Genomic DNA, 18,420 nt, shown 5'->3' on the forward strand with positions numbered 1-18,420 from the left:
GGGAAAATGGACGGGAATCGGGGGAAGGTAGCCGGGGGGGGGGGGGGGGTTTGATCTCATGGTTTTATGCTTATTTCTTTTTCTTGTTAATTTATTGTTTTTGTATTGGAGGGGAGGGGTTACTGTTTTTCTCTGTTGTGATAAAATTTGTTGTTGAAAACTTGAATAAAAGTTATTCCAAAAAAAAAGGAAGGACAAAGCCGCAAGCGACGGCCCAAAACCAAATTGTAAATAAATGCCTATAAACATGTGCCTCGGCCATATTGGGGAATGTAAAATATGTATGCCGGTTAAAGGGGGTGGCCACAGTTGTTATTATGAAGATGCTTGCCTGTAAATATACATGTTAATTTTTGCGTGTTTTTTTTCTAATAATTTGTAATTTGTTGGATATAAAATATGAAAACTCAATAAAAAACATTTCCAAAAAAAACAAATTTCCCTGTGTTTGTGTGGGTTTCGCCCCCACAGCCCAAAGATGTGCAAGGTAAGTGGATTGGCCACGCTAAATTGTCCCTTAATTGGAAAAGAATTGGGTACTCTAAGTTCATAGAACAAAAATTAGGAGAATGGGCCAAAATGTGGTAGATAGAGTTTAATATGGATAAGTGTGAGGTCATGCTATTAGGTCGAAAAAATGGAAAGGCAACTTATCTGAATGGGGAGAGACTTCGGGCTGCTCTGATACAGAGGTATCTGGGTGTCCTCGAGCATGAGTCTCAGAAAACGAGCATGCAGGTGCAGCAGATAATAAGGAAAGCAAATAGAATGTTGGCATTTATAGCAAAAGTAATTGAGTATAAAGGTAAGGAAATGTTGTTGCAACTATGCAAGGCATTGGTAAAACCGCAACTGGAGTATTGTGCACAGTTTTGGCCCCCTTATTTGAGGAAAGCTGTAGAGGCATTGGGGGCTGTTCAGAGGAGGTTCACTAGATTGCTTCCAGAGATGAGGGGCTTGTCGTATGAGGAGAGATTGAGCAGTTCAGACCTGTGCTCTTTAGAGTTTAGAAGAATGAGGGGAGATTTAATCGAGGTGATCAAGATGCTAAAAGGTATGGATAAAGTAAACGTGAAGCAGATACTTCCCCTTGTGGGGGCATTCTAAAATGAACGGTCATAATCTTGGAATAAGAGGTAGCAAATTTAAAACAGACTTGAGGAGAAAATACTGCTCCCAAATGGTCGTGAATAGAACAGTACAGCACAGAACAGGCACTTCGGCCCTCGATGTTGTGCTGAGTCTGTGGAATTCGCTACCTCAGTGAGGTGGATGCAGGGACAGTGAGTAAATTTAAGGAGGAGTTAGACAGATTTTTAATTGGTAATGTGTTGTGGGGTTATGAAGAACGGGCAGGCCATGATGGGATCAGCCATGATCACATTGAGGATATTTATGCTCGGGAGGCTAAATTACGTCCTCCTGCTCATTTGTCCTAGGGAGGAGATGCTCTGGCTGATTGTGCAGTCTTGGTCAGTAGCATTGTAGGTAACACATGAGGAACATATCAGACTTGATGGGCTGAATGGCCTAATTCTGCTCCTATATCTTGTGAATTTATGAAAAGTGACACATCTCATTTATTTGCTCTGTTTACTCTTGTGCCTTTTGTTTCAGAGTACTGACTTTTATAAAATAGGTTTTTGCTGAAATGCAGAGAAGCTGTAAATGCACATCCTGTATCTCAGCAGCTCAAAACCATTAAGATGCCTTTGAGTTACAGAATATTGAAACAATTTAAATCATGGATAGCACCTTGTTTTTTTTAAATGTTTTTATTGTGATAATATTTTCACAACTCCATATTTTTGAGTAGAGTTTGAAACAAAAATATTCTTCAAACGATTAATTTTATTTTGTATTGATTTCTTTTTCTCAGCAATGAAAAGCTTTGTGTTGCATTGCGGAGATTTATTGACTGATGATGTAATTGAGAGGCTCCTTCCACTGCTTACTTTCGCTGTGGCTTTATCAACAAAGTAAGTTGTATACAGTAACAGCCAGTCATTTGAGGAGTCCGTATTTTTCTAACAGTTATATGGATTCCTTTGCTAGTAAAGGTCTGTAGAAGGATGTTGTTTAATTGCACGGTTGATTAATTTTTATTTATGCTTTGTAAATCATGATTTAAAATATAAGCCTGTTGTGGTAAAAGGATAAAATTAACATATCTAATTTCAGCAAAACAATTTCTTCCTCCTTCAAGAAAAAGTTGTTGTTGGTTAATTTTCATAATGGGCTTCTTTGGTACATAGTGTACAAATTTCTGCCAGTGTCAAGAAATATTTGTTAAAATTTCTACTGATGTTCGCCCAAATCCAGGTGTTAGGTTTTCTGCTTGTGTCATTGATTTTTGTGGATAGCTCTTTTTCAATGGGCTGAGAATTAGGTTCAAGCATTGTTTTTGATGGCTGAAATGCATGTAGCTGAAAGTGTAAAATACATAATACAATTTATATAAACTTTCTCTCTGCAATAATTTGCTTTATGTCTTAAGGTGATAAATACATATATTTTTTAGACTGCCTGCACTTAACAAATCCTATGGAGCTTCTTTGAAGAGTGCTTCAGTGGTGTTTAGACAACGGTTGTATGAGATTTTGGCTCTGCTACCACCCAAGACCTATGAAGGTGGGTCTGATGGATTTAATAATTTCAATTTCTAATAACCGATGTACGCTTATGGTTGGAGGATTTTTTTGTGGGCTCAAGCTGTATTGAAATGTTTCTTTTCCTTTCCCTTTTTTCTTTTTAAAAATATATATTTATTTCATGTATATCATCCACAGTCAAGTTAGTTTCCAAGTGGACCCTGGTTATACCCAGCTCTACCTCACCACCTCTTGTCTCCCTCCTTTGTTTCTAAATCTGTTTGCATGGTGTCCAATTTTGGGTAGGTAGAAATGTTCTTCAATTAAAAATTCCTCATAGATTCCTCATCATGGGGCGGCACGGTGGCAAAGTGGTTAGCACTCCTGCCTCACACAGTGCCAGAGATCCAGGTTCAATTCTGGCCTTGGGTAGCTGCCTGTGGAGTTTGCACATTCTCCCCATATCTGGGGAGATATTTGACACCGGCATGTGTCGTTATCTGATCTTGCACGTCCAAACCCACCAATAGGGTTTAATCAGAAAAGCTGTCATTCTATAGATACTGCACTCATGCAATGACAGTTTAAGTTCTGTGACAAATTACTCAGTTACTAATGTGTGTGTTGCAGTTACCAAGATATAAACAGACCAAAGAGTAGCAAAAAATAACAAGAACACGATAAATGTTCTCGTATGCAACATATGAGAGTGAAGATATTGCATATTTAGGTCTGTATAAATCCAACCTCTTGCCTTTTGGTTGCACACCAATGCAGTTTAGTTCAGATTTGACAGAAACAACTTTTACATGTATTTTTTACAACTTACAAATGCACAGGGCCAGAGAAAATAAATAAATTTATTTATTTTTCCAATTAAGGGGCAATTTAGCATGGCCAATCCACCTACCCTGCACATATTTGGGATGTGGGAGTGAGACCCACGCAGAGAACAGGGAGAACGTGCAAACTCCACATGTACAGTGACCCAGGGCCGGGATCGAACCTGGGACCTTGACGCTGTAGGCAGCAGTGCTAACCACCGCCACTGTGCTGCCCCCATGCTCTTTATAACTATGGTTCCCTCCTGTTTGAATAACAGAGTTACAGTTGCTATTTTCCAATCTATTGGAACCTTCCCCGAATCTAGGGATTTTTGGAAAATTAAAACCAATGCATCTCACTCGCCACATCTTTCAGGACCCTAGGAAGAAGTTCATCAGGACCTGGGCACTTGTCAGTCTGCAGCTCCAACAATTTACTCAGTACCACTTAGATCACAGAATCCCTACAGTGCAAAAGGATTAGTTCGCGAGACATACCGGCTGACGTTAGCGATCCACGCCGGCCGACCTTTGCGACACACCATTATTGCTTACCTTTAATACGACAGGTGGGCCTGCTTTGTCCTCACGATCTCTCTTGCTTCACCACTCAGTGTTACATCTGCGAAGGAGTTCAGCCGTCGATTTAAGTTCTTGCTGCATGCTTTGAAAAAAAATCAAGCGGTTTGTCCTTGAACTCGCCATGCTTGGTCTTCAAATCCCTTTGAAGTTTTGAGGGCTTGGAACTTCATTTGTCAGTACTTCCCTGCATACAACACACATGGGCTTTGCATCCTGATTTGCATTGGCACAATTAGAGCCATACCTCAAGAAATCATCTTCATCCTGCTGTGTTCACAATTTCAGTTTCTTCTTAATTGTTTGCTCACCAGAGGCCGCGGAGCTCTGGATACAGCTCACACCAGCACTGCCTTGTCCTACCGTGGACTCTCCTGGGAAGGTCTCGCCAACAGATTTAGTTGTGAGATCCTGTTTGTTTGTATCTCTGGCCCTCTCCACCTCATTACAAAATGACCCATCTTCAGTTCTTGACACATCCTGTTGCTTGCTTGTTGGCAGCTACAAAATTGAGGAATCTCACCACTTCTGATTTTGCACCCAAAGCATTGACGTGTAGGGCGCATGACCTTCTCTCTGCTGCTCCCGCTGGCGGAAAGACTCATCGTTCATATTTAAAGGCCGGTCGCGGCCGGCATTCTTTTTTTTGATTTTGAAGCACCTATTTCTAATACCAAATTTTTCCAAATTTATGACTTTTTACTGCTAAAAATGAAAACAACTTCAGTTGAACATGTGCATCCTTACATTTACACACAAACTTTGTTTTAAATATATTCCCATTTCTTTAGCAGTGTAACCAATTATAGAAAAAAGTACAATCTTATTTTCACTTTACAAACTACAACTTTAAAGGAGATGAAGTAACTTGTCAAACTCACACAGTGTCACACTATTTCTTACTGGCTCCACTGCTTTGCACTATCCAAACATCCAAGTAACCTCCTGCTCTAGTCTCACCAAAAGCAGTTACTTCCTGTTTACAGAGAGTGTCGACACAAAGTGATGACTGTAGGTTTCTTTCAGTGTTCACATATGTCAGACCTATTGACTGGCCTCGATTAATCAGTATTCCGAGAAAGCTGGCCTGGCTTCCTCTCACTGTAGCCACCCCAGTCACAGACCACTTCCCAACCAGTACTTACTGTTGTGGGAGTGCAAACGGACGTTGTGCTGGCCGTTGAACGGATTGACCAAGTACCCACAGGTTGCATTCTGGCGGGGGATGAGCCCAGCAGCGCGCATCGGGCGAGCAATAGAGCGGTGCTCCAAGCTGCCAATGTTAGCATCGTGTTCACGTGGATGCCCGTCAGCCCATTCTCTCTCTCTCTCTCTCTCTCTTTCCCCCCCACCCCCCACCACTGCTCTGCGCGCGGTGACCAGCACACAGGCCAGCCTCGCGCCGCCTGCCCCCACAAACACCGTAACCACCGTAACCAATCAGGAACTGCTGAGACCGGCATTCTTAAAAGCCGGTCGCTGCATTTGGGAACTTCGTCTTGCAATCGGGAACGCTACAACTGATCGCTCCACGACTCTTCCGACACCCACCTGCGGGTCGCGGCCCTGAGTTTGAAAAACCCCTGCCTAAGCCCACTACCCCGTCCTATCTCAGTAATCCCACCTAACCTGCACAGTTTTGGACTGTGGGTCAAAACTTGGAGCACCCAGAGGAAACCCACACAGACAAAAGGAGAATGTGCAAACACAACACAGACAAAACTCAACACAGTCGCCCACGGCCGAAATTGAACCCAGGTCCCCGAGGCTGTGAGGCAGCAGTACTTGCCACTGTGCTGCCCATGAATGTAATTTTACAGAGTTCCTCCCTCCCTTCCATTTACCTGTTTATAGCTGCTTCTGGAATGTTAATTGTATCCTCTACAACGAAGACCGATGCAAAACACCTGTTAAATTCGACTGCTGAATACTTGTTTTCCGCTATCATTTCTCCAAACTCACTTTCTGTAGGACAACACTCACTGAGCTGACTCGTTTCTTTTTTAAATATGTCTGGAACCTCTTACTGTCTGCTATATTTTGTCTGGAGCGATCTGCCTGGACTGTATGCAAAACAATGCTTTTCATTGTACCTCCGTATAAATGACAAATCTAAATCTAATTTCAAATTATCCCAGAAACATTATGAACTCTTCTTCTGGGCTACCTTTGCCCATCTGACTTTTCCAGTCTCTATGTAAATTAAAAACTCCCATGATTATCGCTGCACCTTTCTGACGAGCTCCCATTATTTCTTCCTTTATGCTCCACCATACCATGTGGTTAATTTCTGTACATGTCTATAACCAATGTCCTTGCCATTTCTCATTTTACCCAAACCGTTTCCACATCCTGGTTTCCTGAAATTGGGTCGTCCCTCTCTATTGTGCTAATATCTTCATTAACTAACTGAGCCATGCCGCCACCTTTTCCCAGCTTCCTGTACTTGCTAAATTTCTTCTGCCCTTCAATATTCAGGTCCCAATCCATCTCCTCCTACAACCATGTCTCTGTAGTAGCTATCAAATAGTACTTTTATATTTTGATGTGTGTTCTCAGTTCATCAGTTTCTTTTTGAATGCTTCCTGCATTCAGATAGTGAGCCTTTAGATTTATCCTTTTGATTATTTTTATAACCTCGAGTCACATCTGATACTTGCTGTTATATTTGCACACTCTGTCCCTTTCTGTCATGGTCTGTTTCATTTTTCATACTAATACCTTTTCTCTTTTGCCTCATCTCTCCTCTTTGCTTTGCCAGATCTTCCCAAATTTGATCCTTTGTCCCCACTCCTTAATGTAAAACCTTCTCTACTTCCTTAGTTATGCGATCTGCAGGAACACTGGTCCCAGCATGGTTCAGGTGTAGGCCGTTCACAATGGTACAGATCCCACTTTGCTCAGTATTGGTGCCATTGCCCCACAAACCGAAACCCACTTCTCCCGCACCAGTCTGAGAACCATGCATTAATCTCCCTGATCTCATTAGTCCATTGTCAATTTGCACATGTCTTAAAAGATTATGATCTTGAGATTCTGCTTCTTAGTTTGATGCCAAACACCTCATGCTGATCATGCAGAACCTCCTTCTTTGTCCTGCCTTTGACGTTGGTTATGAACCACAACAATTGGATCTTTACTCGGCACAACACCGAGGGCCGAAGGGCCTGTTCTGTGCTGTACTGTTCTATGTTCCCCTATCGCTGCAAGTTGCTGTCCCGCCCAGAGTAGCTGACCCAAACCCTGGCAGGCAACACAACCATCTGGACGCATGCTCTATGCTGCCAAGAATGGTGTTGATCCTCTAATTATACTGTTCCCAACTACCACTATATTCCCTGCCTGAATGGCTTCTTATACCATGGTGCCATGGCCAGGGCTTATCTACCCGCAACACCAACTCATAGCCAAAAACGTTGAAAAAAACCTCAAAAATGTTGGCCTATCGCAAGGCTTCTGCACTCTTGACCTCTGGGTCCCCTTACCTGCCTGATTTGCAGTCCTTGACTGATCAATTCAGAATACCTTATCCCTAAGAGGTGTGACTGCCTCCCAGAATAAAATGTCCTGGTAACTTTCCCCTCCTGATGTGCCGCAGTCAGGAGCTCGGCCTCCAGCTCAATAACTTGGAGCTGAAGTTCCTGCAGCCGTAAACACTGACTGCTGATGTGTTTGCCCTGGATCACACCAGTATCCTGAAGTGCTCACCTCCTGCAGTCGCGGTACATCACCTACCCTGCCATCTCCAATGTGAGTGAATTAATAATTGCTAATTAATAAAGCCCACATCTCCCAGTAGGTTTTAGCACTGCCAGTAACATTTACAATACTGATAAAACACTACAGTACTTAAAATATACTGTTGAACTGACAGTTACTCATAATTTATTGATTTACCTGCTCCTGCTGTACTAAAGTGGAAATTAAATACTGAAGGCTAAAAAAGTGCAGAAGAAAACAGCACCTTCTCCTGCCCTTCACAGAACTCCCCGTTCAGCACACTTCCAACATCCTGCAGTCACCTTACTGAAAGCACCTCTTCATCCTATGCACAAAATTCCCCCTTTGAAACAAATTCCCAAATGTACTCATCCAGTCTCTGTCTTACTCAGACCAAAGTTACCCCTCACTGACCATGCATGCACCTCTCGCATTTACCCTCACATCTATGGCACTCTCAGAAAAAGAGCAAACTTCCCCCCATGTCCTGGCCAATATTTACCCCTCCAATTAACATCACTAAAACAGATTAGCTCATCATCATCTTGTTTCTGTTTGAAGCTTGCTGTGCACATGTTGGCTGTTTTGTTTCTTGCATTACAACAGTAATTTGATGAGTTCATTGATTTGATGGATCAATCATTTGTGTATTAAAGTGAGCAACACTGACTTTGAAAATTTGTTTCCTTTTAACCGCAGGGATTTTAAATTCTGTTCTGAAAGAGTTGGTTGCTGAATTGACTCTGGCCGATAATCAAATGTTTGCTGCTACATTTTTGCTTCCATCTCTCTGTCACCAGGATGATGCTCTGCTTCTTGGAGCCTGGTTGCAGGAAACTGATCACCGATTTATTGAGGAGCAGGTATAGTATATAAATGTCGCGCTTGATGGAAGACCCTTTGAAAAATATGAACACTGCTCTCAGCAGCATGTCCCTTCGGATGTCTGCAACAGGTGTAGAGTATTGACTAGTCAACCAGCCTGGCTTGCAAACCTCGGAACATTGTGTCCAACATTGGATGTCATTCCATAATTGGACAGTGACTATTAACAATCCCGGGAGCATGCTAAAAATTAGGCTTGCAGCTGATTGGGCTCGTAATATGGCTTACCTAGCGCTCGATAGAAACTACATTTAATCATATGTGCCCTGTGCTATGTAAACAGAAAGAACTCTAGATATTGTGTCATTTTTCAATTAAACACAAGCATGGGGGACAGCAGTTCCCTGGTGTATTCCCCAAGGCAACACCTCAACCAGTGAGAGTCGACTGCCTTTTATTAAATTGAACGAAAGGTGTTAACTATTCTCTGGTTCATTCTCTGTGGCAGCGCCTCAACCAACCAGAGTCCACTTGCCAACCAGTCAGTACCCTTATCTCATGTTGTATAAATTGTCATTCACTTTCAAATTTGGTATTCTTGGGTGGGATTCTCTGACCCCCTGCTGTGAATCCCGCTCCGACGCCGGCTGCTGAATTCTCCAGCACCGGTTTTCGGGCGGAGGCGAGGATCACACCGTGCCGGCAACGGTTCCCCCGGCAATTCTCTGCCTCAATGGGCCGAACAGCCACCCGTTTTCGACCAGTCATGCCGGCGTGAAATGGACATGGTCCATCCCGGCAGGACCAGGCTTGGAGGTCGGCTACCGGAGTCTTCGGGGGGGGGGGGGATCTGATCCCGGGGGGGGACCACAGTGGCCTGGCCCGCGATCGGGGCCCACGTGGGGGCGCTCTTTCCCTTTGCGCCGGCCTCTGTAAGGCTCCGCCATGGCAGGCACGGAGAAGAAACCGCATGTGCAGGAAACACGCCGGCGGTTCTGCGCATGTGCCAGAACACGCCGGCAGTTCGGCGCATGCGCCAACTCGTGCCGGCCCGTGGCAGCCCATCGCCACCGGTTGGCGCAGCGCCGACCCCTCCGGCGCCAGTTTAGCCCCCGGAAGGGATTCCGCAACGTCGGGGCGACCCGACACCAGAGTGGTTCACGCCCCTCTTGGCGCCGGCGTCGGGCCATCCAGACAGTTGCGGGAGAATCCCGCCCCTTGTGTCTGATGAGTGCAAGACTAAAACTTTGGCAGCATGTCTCTTTATTCAGCAATGCTCGGTTCATAGAATCACAATGGTGAAGAAGGGAGCCATTCTGCCCATCGGGTCTGCACCAGCTCTCTGAAAGAATCCCTACCCTATCCCCAACCCAGTAACCCCACCTAATCTTTCGGACACTATGGGGAAATTTAGCATGTCCAATCCACCTAACCTGCGCATCTTTGGATTGTGGGAGGAAACTGGAGCACCCGGAGGGAACCCACGTAGACGCACGGAGAATGTACAAACTCCACACAGTCAGTGATCAAATTTGCGCAGCTCCTTGCGAATTGGAAAAATATAAGAGGCAGCAAAAGATGATGAAACACATAGAGCTGCAAAAAGGGTACGAAAAGAAGCCTGCAGGGGATATCAAAAACAGGGCAGTCAGAAGCAATGTGGGCGACTTGGAAACTGTTAACGGCGATATTGTCAGTGAAAATATGGTAATGGCTGACCCTCTGAATAATTACACTGCATCTGTACTTGCAGCAGAGGAGGTGGTCAGCATGCTAAGCAGTTCAAGGAACTGTTGTTGAAACAGGGACTCAACAAAATTAAAGTAAGCAAAATAATGATAATGGAGAAATTAATGGCACTAAACAAAACAAATCTCGAGGACCAGATGATTTTTAATCTCTGGTTTAAATGAGGTTGCAGATCCCTAAGTATATTATTTCAAAGTTCTCTAGATTCAGGAATGATGCACTCAGTTTGGCAAATAGTGCATGCCACTTGCTTAGTCAGGAAAGTTGTTTCTGAATTGCTACAGTTATCTACTTTGGACCTAAAAAGGATAGAACAAACTGCTATTTAAATGGTGAAAAGCTGGAAATAATGGAGGTCTAGGGGTGTGGGGGTGGCTTGTGGGAGAGAGTGCAGGTACAAGGGTAATTAAAATGCCATGAAAGTTTGCAGAAATTAATCAGAACGGCTGATGGAATGCTGGCTTTTATGTCTAGAGGACCAGGGTAGAAGGGGCAGATGTGCTTCAGCTGTACAAAGCCTTTGTCAGGCGACAATTGGAAAATAGGAGCATTCCGCAGGAGGAGGCCATTCGGCACTTCAAGCCTGCTCCACCATTCATTATGATCGATAGCCTGATCCAATCGCTTCCCCCCTCCTCCAGCATATATTTTGATCCCCTTCACCCCAAGTCTATATCTAACTGCTTCTTAAAAACATACAATGTTTTGGCCTCAACTCCTTTCTGTGGTAGTGAATTTCACAGGTTCACCACTTTCCAGTTGAAGAAATCTCTTCTCATCATTATCCTTGTCCTAAACGGTCTACCCCATATCCTCAGACCCTTGGTTCTGGACTCTCCCACCATCCGGAACATTCTTCCTGCATATATCCTGTCTCGTCCTGTTAGAATTATGTAGGTTACCTTCAGCGACTGGTGTACGAGGACAATCAGATCCCTTTGCACATTCCCCTCTCCTAATTTATGGCCATTCAGATAATATTCTGCCTTTCCATTTCTGCTACCAAAGTATTTATCATATTTATATTTATCCAGATTATATCTATAGAATTCATAGAATCTCTACAGTGCAGAAGGAGGCCATTTGGCCCATCAAGTCTGCGCCGACCCTTAAATAGAGTATTCTACCTGGGCCCCGACCGTATCCTGGTAACCTTACCTAACCTTTTGGATACTAAGGAGCAATTTAGCATGACCAATCCACCTAACCACATCTTTGGACTGTGGGTCGGAAGAAACCGGAGGAAACTCACACAGACAGTGACCCGCGGCTGGAATTGCACCCGGGTCCCTGGCACTTAGTGCCATTGTGCTGCCCATGCGGTACCCCACTAGTCACTGCCTGCCATTTTGTGGCCAGCAACTAAGTAGCCAGGGACAAAGATAGGGTTGCCAAGCCGCAGAAGGGGAAGGCTCGGGGAAACAATAAAGCATAACCAAACACAGCGGGACTGAGGGGGACACAACAGGGAAGGAGGCCGGGGGGGGGGGGGGGGGGGGGGGGGGGTGACAATGGAGGAGAACCAGGAGGGAAAAAACAGAGGGGAACAGAAGTGGGAAAGGAAAAACAGGGGAACACAACAGCCACAACGAATGCAGCAAGGCGGAAAGAGAACAAAAGAACAAAAAGTAGAAACGGTCTAAAATCTAAACTCATGTAACTAAACAACAAAAAACGACCGAAATGTAAATAACACTGGAGGCACCAACCAGGTGTCCCCTCCCCTCTTGAAAAAGTCTTATCATCCTACGTGTATTTATACTGTGCTATGTATAACAAAAACCCAATTAAAACATTTTAAAAAAATTATACCCGCTGATCTCTTATATGGGACTTTGTCGAAAGCCTTCTTTTTTTTTTACTACAGCGCAGTACGGGCCCTTCGGCCCTCGATGTTGCGCCGACCCGTGAAACCATCTGAAGCCTATCTGACCTACACTATTCCATTTTCATCCATATGTCTATCAAGTGACCACTTAAATGCCCTTAAAGTTGGCGAGTCTACTACTATTGCAGGCAGGGCGTTCCACACCCCTACTACTCTCTGAGTAAAGAAACTGCCTCTGACATCTGTCCTATATCTATCACCCCTCAATTTAAAGCTATGTCCCCTCGTGTTGGTCATCACCATCCAAGGAAAAAGACTCTCACTGTCCACCCTATCTAACCCTCTGACTATCTTATATGTCTCTATTAAGTCACCTCTCAGCCTTCTCCTCTTTAACGAAAACAACCTCAATTCCCTGAGCCTTTCCTCGTAAGACCTTCCCTCCATACCAGGCAACATCCTAGTAAATCTCCTCTGAACCCTTTCCAAAGCTTCCACATCCTTCCTATAATGTGGTGACCAGAACTGCACGCAGTACTCCAGGTGTGGTCGCACCAGAGTTATGTACAGCTGCAGCATGACCTTGTGGTTCCGAAACTCAATCCCCCTGCTTATAAAGGCTAGCACACCATATGCCTTCTTAACAGCCCTATTAACCTGGGTGGCAACTTTCAGGGATTTATGTACCTGGATGCCGAGATCTCTCTGTTCATCTACACTACCAAGAATCTTGCCATTAGCCCAGTACTCTGCATTCCTGTTACTCCTTCCAAAGTGAACCACCTCACACTTTTCTGCATTAAACTCCATCTGCCACCTCTCAGCCCAGCTCTGCAGCTTATCTATGTCCCTCTTTATCCTATAACATCCTTCAGCACTATCCACAACTCCACCGACCTTCGCGTCATCTGCAAATTTACTAACCCATCCTTCTACACCCTCTTCCAGGTCATTTATAAAAATGACAAACAGCAGTGGCCCCAAAACAGATCCTTGCGGTACACCACTAGTAACTGAACTCTAGGATTAACATTTGCCATCAACCACCACCCTCTGTCTTCTTTCAGCTAGCCAATTACTGATCCAAACCGCTAAATCACCTTCAATTCCATACTTCCTTATTTTCTGCAATAGCCTACCGTGGGGAACCTTATCAAACGCCTTACTGAAATCCATATACACCACATCAACAGCTTTACCCTGATCCACCTGTTTGGTCATCTTCTCAAAAAACTCAATAAGGTTTGTGAGACATGACCTACCCTTCACAAAACCGTGTTGAGTATCGCTAATCAACTTGTTCTTTTCAAGATGATTATAAACCCTATCTCTTATAACCTTTTCCAACATTTTACCCACAACCGAAGTAAGGCTCACAGGTCTATAATTACCAGGGTTGTCTCTACTCCCCTTTTTGAACAAGGGGACAACATATGCTATCCTCCAGTCTTCCGGCACTATTCCTGTCGACAAAGACGACATAAAGATCAAGGACAAAGGCTCTGTAATCTCCTCCCTGGCTTCCCAGAGAATCCTAGGATAAATCCCATCTGGCCCAGGGGACATCTATTTTGACATTTTCTAAAATTGCTAACACCTCCTCCTTTTGAACCTCAATTCCATCTAGCCTGGTCGACTGAACCTGAGTGTTCTCCTCAACAACATTGTCTTTCTCCAGTGTAAACACTGACAAAAAATATCCATTTAATGCTTCCCCTATCTCCTCTGATTCCACACACAACTTTCCACTACTATCCTTGATTGGCCCTAATCTTACTCTAGTCATTCTTTTGTTCCTGATATACCTATAGAAAGCCTTAGGGTTTTCCTTGATCCTATCCGCCAATGACTTTTCGTGTCCTCTCCTCGCTCTTCTTAACTCCCTTTAGGTCCTTCCTGGCTAACTTGTAACTCTCAAGTGCCCTAACTGAGCCTTCATGTCTCATCCTAACATAAGCCTTCTTCTTCCTCTTGACAAGTGCTTCAACTTCCTTAGTGAACCACGGTTCCCTTGCTTGACAACTTCCTCCCTGCCTGACAGGTACATACTTATCAAGGACACGCAGTAGCTGTTCCTTGAAAAAGCTCCACATTTCGATTGTACCCATCCCCTGCAGTTTCCTTCCCCATCCTATACATCCTAAATCTTGCCGAATAGCATCATAATTGCCTTTCCCCCAGCTATAATTCTTGCCTTGCGGTATATACCTATCCCTGCCCATTGCTAAAGTAAACATAACCGAGTTGTGATCACTATCACCAAAGTGCTCACCTACATCTAAATCTAACACCTGGCCGGGTTCATTACCCAGTACCAAATCCAATGTGGCCTCGCCCCTTGTTGGCCTGTCTACATACTGTGTCAGAAAACCCTCCTGCACACACTGCACATAAACTGACCCATCTATAGTACTCGAACTATAGTATTTCCAGTCAATATTTGGAAAGTTAAAGTCCCCCATAACAACTACCCTGTTACTCTCGCTCCTGTCAAGAATCATCTTTGCAATCCTTTCCTCTACATCTCTGGAACTATTCGGAGGTCTATAGACAACTCCCAACAGGGTGACCTCTCCTCTACTGTTCCTAACCTCGGCCCATACTACCTCAGTAGACGAGTCCTCAAGCGTCCTTTCTACCTCCGTAATACTTTCCTTGATTAACAATGCCACACCCCCCCCCCCCTTTTACCATCTTCTCTGTTCTTACAGAAACATCTAAATCCTGGAACCTGCAACAACCATTCCTGTTCCTGCTCTACCCATGTCTCCGAAATCGCCACAACATCGAGATCCCAGGTACCAACCCATGCTGCAAGCTCACCCACCTTATTCCGGATGCTCCTGGCGTTGAAGTAGACACACTTCAAACCAGCGTCCTGCTTGCCGGTGCCCTCTTTCGAACTTTTAACCCTATCCCTGACCTCACTACTCTCAACATCCTGTACACTGTGACTACAATTGTGCGTGGGTTTCCTCCGGGTGCTCCGGTTTCCTCCCACAGTCCAAAGAAGTGCAGGTTAGGTGGATTGGCCATGATAAATTTCCCTTAGTGTCCAAAATTGCCCTTAGTGTTGGGTGGGGTTACTGGGTTATGGGGATAGGGTGGAGGTGCTAACCTTGGGTAGGGTGCTCTTTCCAGGAGCTGGTGCAGACTCGATGGGCCGAATGGCCTCCTTCTGCACAGTAAATTCTATGTAAATCTATGTCTCGGAACGGGTATAGGACATTCTGGAGGGGGAGGGTGAACAGCCAGTGGTCGTGGTACACATCGGAACAAACGACATAGGTAAAAAAAGGGATGAGGTACTAAAGGCAGAATACAGGGAGCTAGGTAGGAGGTTAAGAAATCGGACCTCAAAGGTAGTGATCTCAGGATTACTACCAGTGCCACGTGCTAGTCAGAGTAGAAATGACAGGATATATAGGATGAATATGTGGCTGAAGAGATGGTGTCAGGGGGAGGGTTTCAAATTCCTGGGGCATTGGGACCAGTTCTGGGGGAGGTGGGACCTTTACAAACTGGACGGGTTACACCTGGGCAGGACTGGAACTGATGTCCTGGGGGGGTATTTTCAAGAGCAGTTGGGGAGGGTTTAAACTAAAATGCCAGGGGATGGGAACCTACACAAGGAGTCCGAGAAAGAGGAAGCAAAAGGTAGACAAGTGAATAAGAAAAGTGATTCTCAGGTGATTGGAGGAAGGTATAGGGGAGGTGGCAGAGGTAGGTTCTTTACAAAGAGAGTGGTGGGTGCGTGGAATGCACTGCCAGCAGAAGTGGTGGTGTCAGAGTCATTAGGGATATTTAAGCGACTCTTGGACAGGCACATGGGCAGCGGTAAATTGAAGGGGTGTAGGTTAGGTTGATCTTAGATTAGGATAAATGGTTGGCACAACATCGTGGGCCGAAGGGCCTGTACTGTGCTGTACTGTTCTCTGTTCCATAATACTTGGAATGGGTGGATTGCCTTTTGAGAAAAGGCTGGACAGGCTAGGCTCGAGTTTAAAGGAGTATGAGGCAAGTTCAGTGAAACGTACAAGATCCGGAGGTCACTGTTTAAAAATAAAGGGTCGCTAATTTAAGACCGAGATGAAAAGAAATCTTTTCTCTGAGGGTCATGCGTCTTTGGAACTCTCTTCTTGAAGAGTCGGTGGAAGCAGAGTCTTTGAATATTTTTAAGGCAGAGGTAGATAGATTCTTGGTAAGCAAGGGGTTGATAGGTTATTGGGGGATGCTATCATGGCATGGTTGCACAGTGGTTAGCACTGCTTCAATGCTGGGATCAATTCCGGCCTCGGGTGACTGTGTGGAGTTTGCACAATCCCACTGTGTTTACATGGGTTTCCTCTGGATGCTCTGGTTTCCTCCCACAGTCCAGAGATATGCAGGCTAGATGGATCAGCCATGACAAATTGCCCCCTAAGTGTCCAACAATTAGGTGGGGGCTAGGGCCGGGGGACTGGGCCTAGGTAGGTTGCTCTTTCGGAGGGTCGGTGCAGACTTGATCGGCTAAATGGACTCCTTATGCATGGATTCTATGGGGGTAGGTGGAATGTAGATTTGAGGTTATGATCAGATCAACCATGATCTTATTAAATGGTGGCGTAAGAACCTTCATAAACTTTTAATGCTTTTGTTGCGTGCATTGTATTTATAAGTATTTGCTTGAAGATTGTCTGTTTCTCTCTAACAGTTAAAGCTGGGTGGCATCTTGGGAGGTGGAAGCCTCGAACATGATCCCTTTACCATCTATGAGAGATTAGCGGATGGGGAATTTATACCCACACCTCTTCCTCCAGTTCTCTCTATGATCCGAGCAGCAGTGGACCTTTTTGGAGTGATATTCCCTTGTGTGGATGTTAAACACAGGTGTTGATTTCTCACTTTTATGACTTTGTTCTGCTTGTTACACATTTGTTAAGTTCAAATATTATAATACAAATGTATATAACAAGTGAAATCATTCTATTGAAAAACTTTACCTTTGGTAATTTCTTCTGTCTCTGAGATGCTTTTCTAAACATTAGTGTGCAAATTAGTGTTGTGTCCTCTGATTTTCTAGTTTGTAGCTGATCCTATACAGCACATGTGCATGCTGCTGGTTTTTATAGCTTTTATGCAATTTTTTGAGTTTCAACTGGTATGTGTTGGGACTATTGTTTCGATTGAGGTTTGTTTAGCTTTTCAATGTGAATATCAAAATCCATAAGTCACAGTTGTAGATTTGCATGAAGCATTTATCATTAATTTTTTTCCCTTCAGAGCACAGATATTGGATCATTTGACAGAGTGCATAAAGCAAACTAAAGGTTCAAAGCAGCAAACGGTGCAGCTAAATGTTTTTGCTGCATTCTGCTGTGGACTGAAGGCAAGTAAAGTGTTTTCATATAATCCCTAAGGATAAAGAGAATTTGAAACTCTTCACTAATTTGAAATGGCAGGATTTGAATTGAGCTCTGGCATTGTGACTATCAAGAGCAGTGTATGAAGTTTCTTTGATAGTCTAAATATAACAGACCTGATCAACCAACTTCAAAGTGCTGAATGTTTGTTGAAACTTGACTATAATTATGTTGTTGACATATAATCATTAAAATTATAAATTTATGGCTCTGCCAAGGTTTTTGGTTCACCTGCAATGGGACACGATTAAGGGTGTTTTAATCTGCATCTATGTACCACCCCTGGGAGTGCTCAGTGATAAGTGTGCAAAAGAAAGTGTTCTACCTGCATCACTGTTACAACGCCCTGGGCTAGTGCATGGTCAATTCCAGCCCGCTTGACCCAGAGCCGCAACGCCAGTAAAATTAGAGTTATGTAGATACCTGAACCGTTTGTTGAGCCCAATAAACTACAGTCACCAAGTTGGTAACTTTAAAACACGAGTAACCTTATATTATTAATGATATCTTTAAGTAAACGGACAGAAAATGTAGCTGGCTATCTACGACCCATTTTCTCCTCCACACACACCACCCCCTCCCACCCTTTTCATGTTTTCTTTCTCCTTTTCCTCCACTTCGGCTGTGTCGCAGTTGTTAATGCTAATTTTCTTCAGCTTCATATTTGCAGTGTTCTTTTACCTCCTGTTGGTGTTGAACCAGAATTGCCTCTGGCCCACTTGTGTTTTTCTGTTAGCATGCACTTTTTGCACCTTTTGTCTTCAACATGACATTCTGATATTAGTTTATAATTCTCTTCTTCCATAGATCGTGTTACCTTTTCCAGATTACTGTTTACTTCCACAAGGTGTCATCCATGGCCTAGTGTTCTGGCCGTTTCATTCCCAGAGACAAATTTGTAG

The 18,420-nt window shown here is 44.2% G+C and overlaps 1 protein-coding gene across 4 annotated transcripts in view; it reads left to right on the top strand.

The window, feature by feature from the left end:
* Positions 1-18,420, top strand: part of heatr5a (HEAT repeat containing 5a) — a 244,745-nt gene that overhangs the window by 79,452 nt on the left and 146,873 nt on the right. For all 4 annotated transcript variants that reach the window (XM_038781265.1, XM_038781281.1, XM_038781255.1 and 1 more), the window contains 5 exons: positions 1,880-1,979; positions 2,522-2,631; positions 8,414-8,577; positions 16,810-16,985; positions 17,379-17,484. In XM_038781265.1, coding sequence (XP_038637193.1) covers positions 1,880-1,979; positions 2,522-2,631; positions 8,414-8,577; positions 16,810-16,985; positions 17,379-17,484 — 656 coding nt within the window. The remainder of the gene's footprint in view (positions 1-1,879; positions 1,980-2,521; positions 2,632-8,413; positions 8,578-16,809; positions 16,986-17,378; positions 17,485-18,420) is intronic.

The sequence above is a fragment of the Scyliorhinus canicula genome, chromosome 2 (assembly GCF_902713615.1).
Source record: "Scyliorhinus canicula chromosome 2, sScyCan1.1, whole genome shotgun sequence".
Taxonomy (NCBI): Eukaryota; Metazoa; Chordata; class Chondrichthyes; order Carcharhiniformes; family Scyliorhinidae; genus Scyliorhinus; species Scyliorhinus canicula.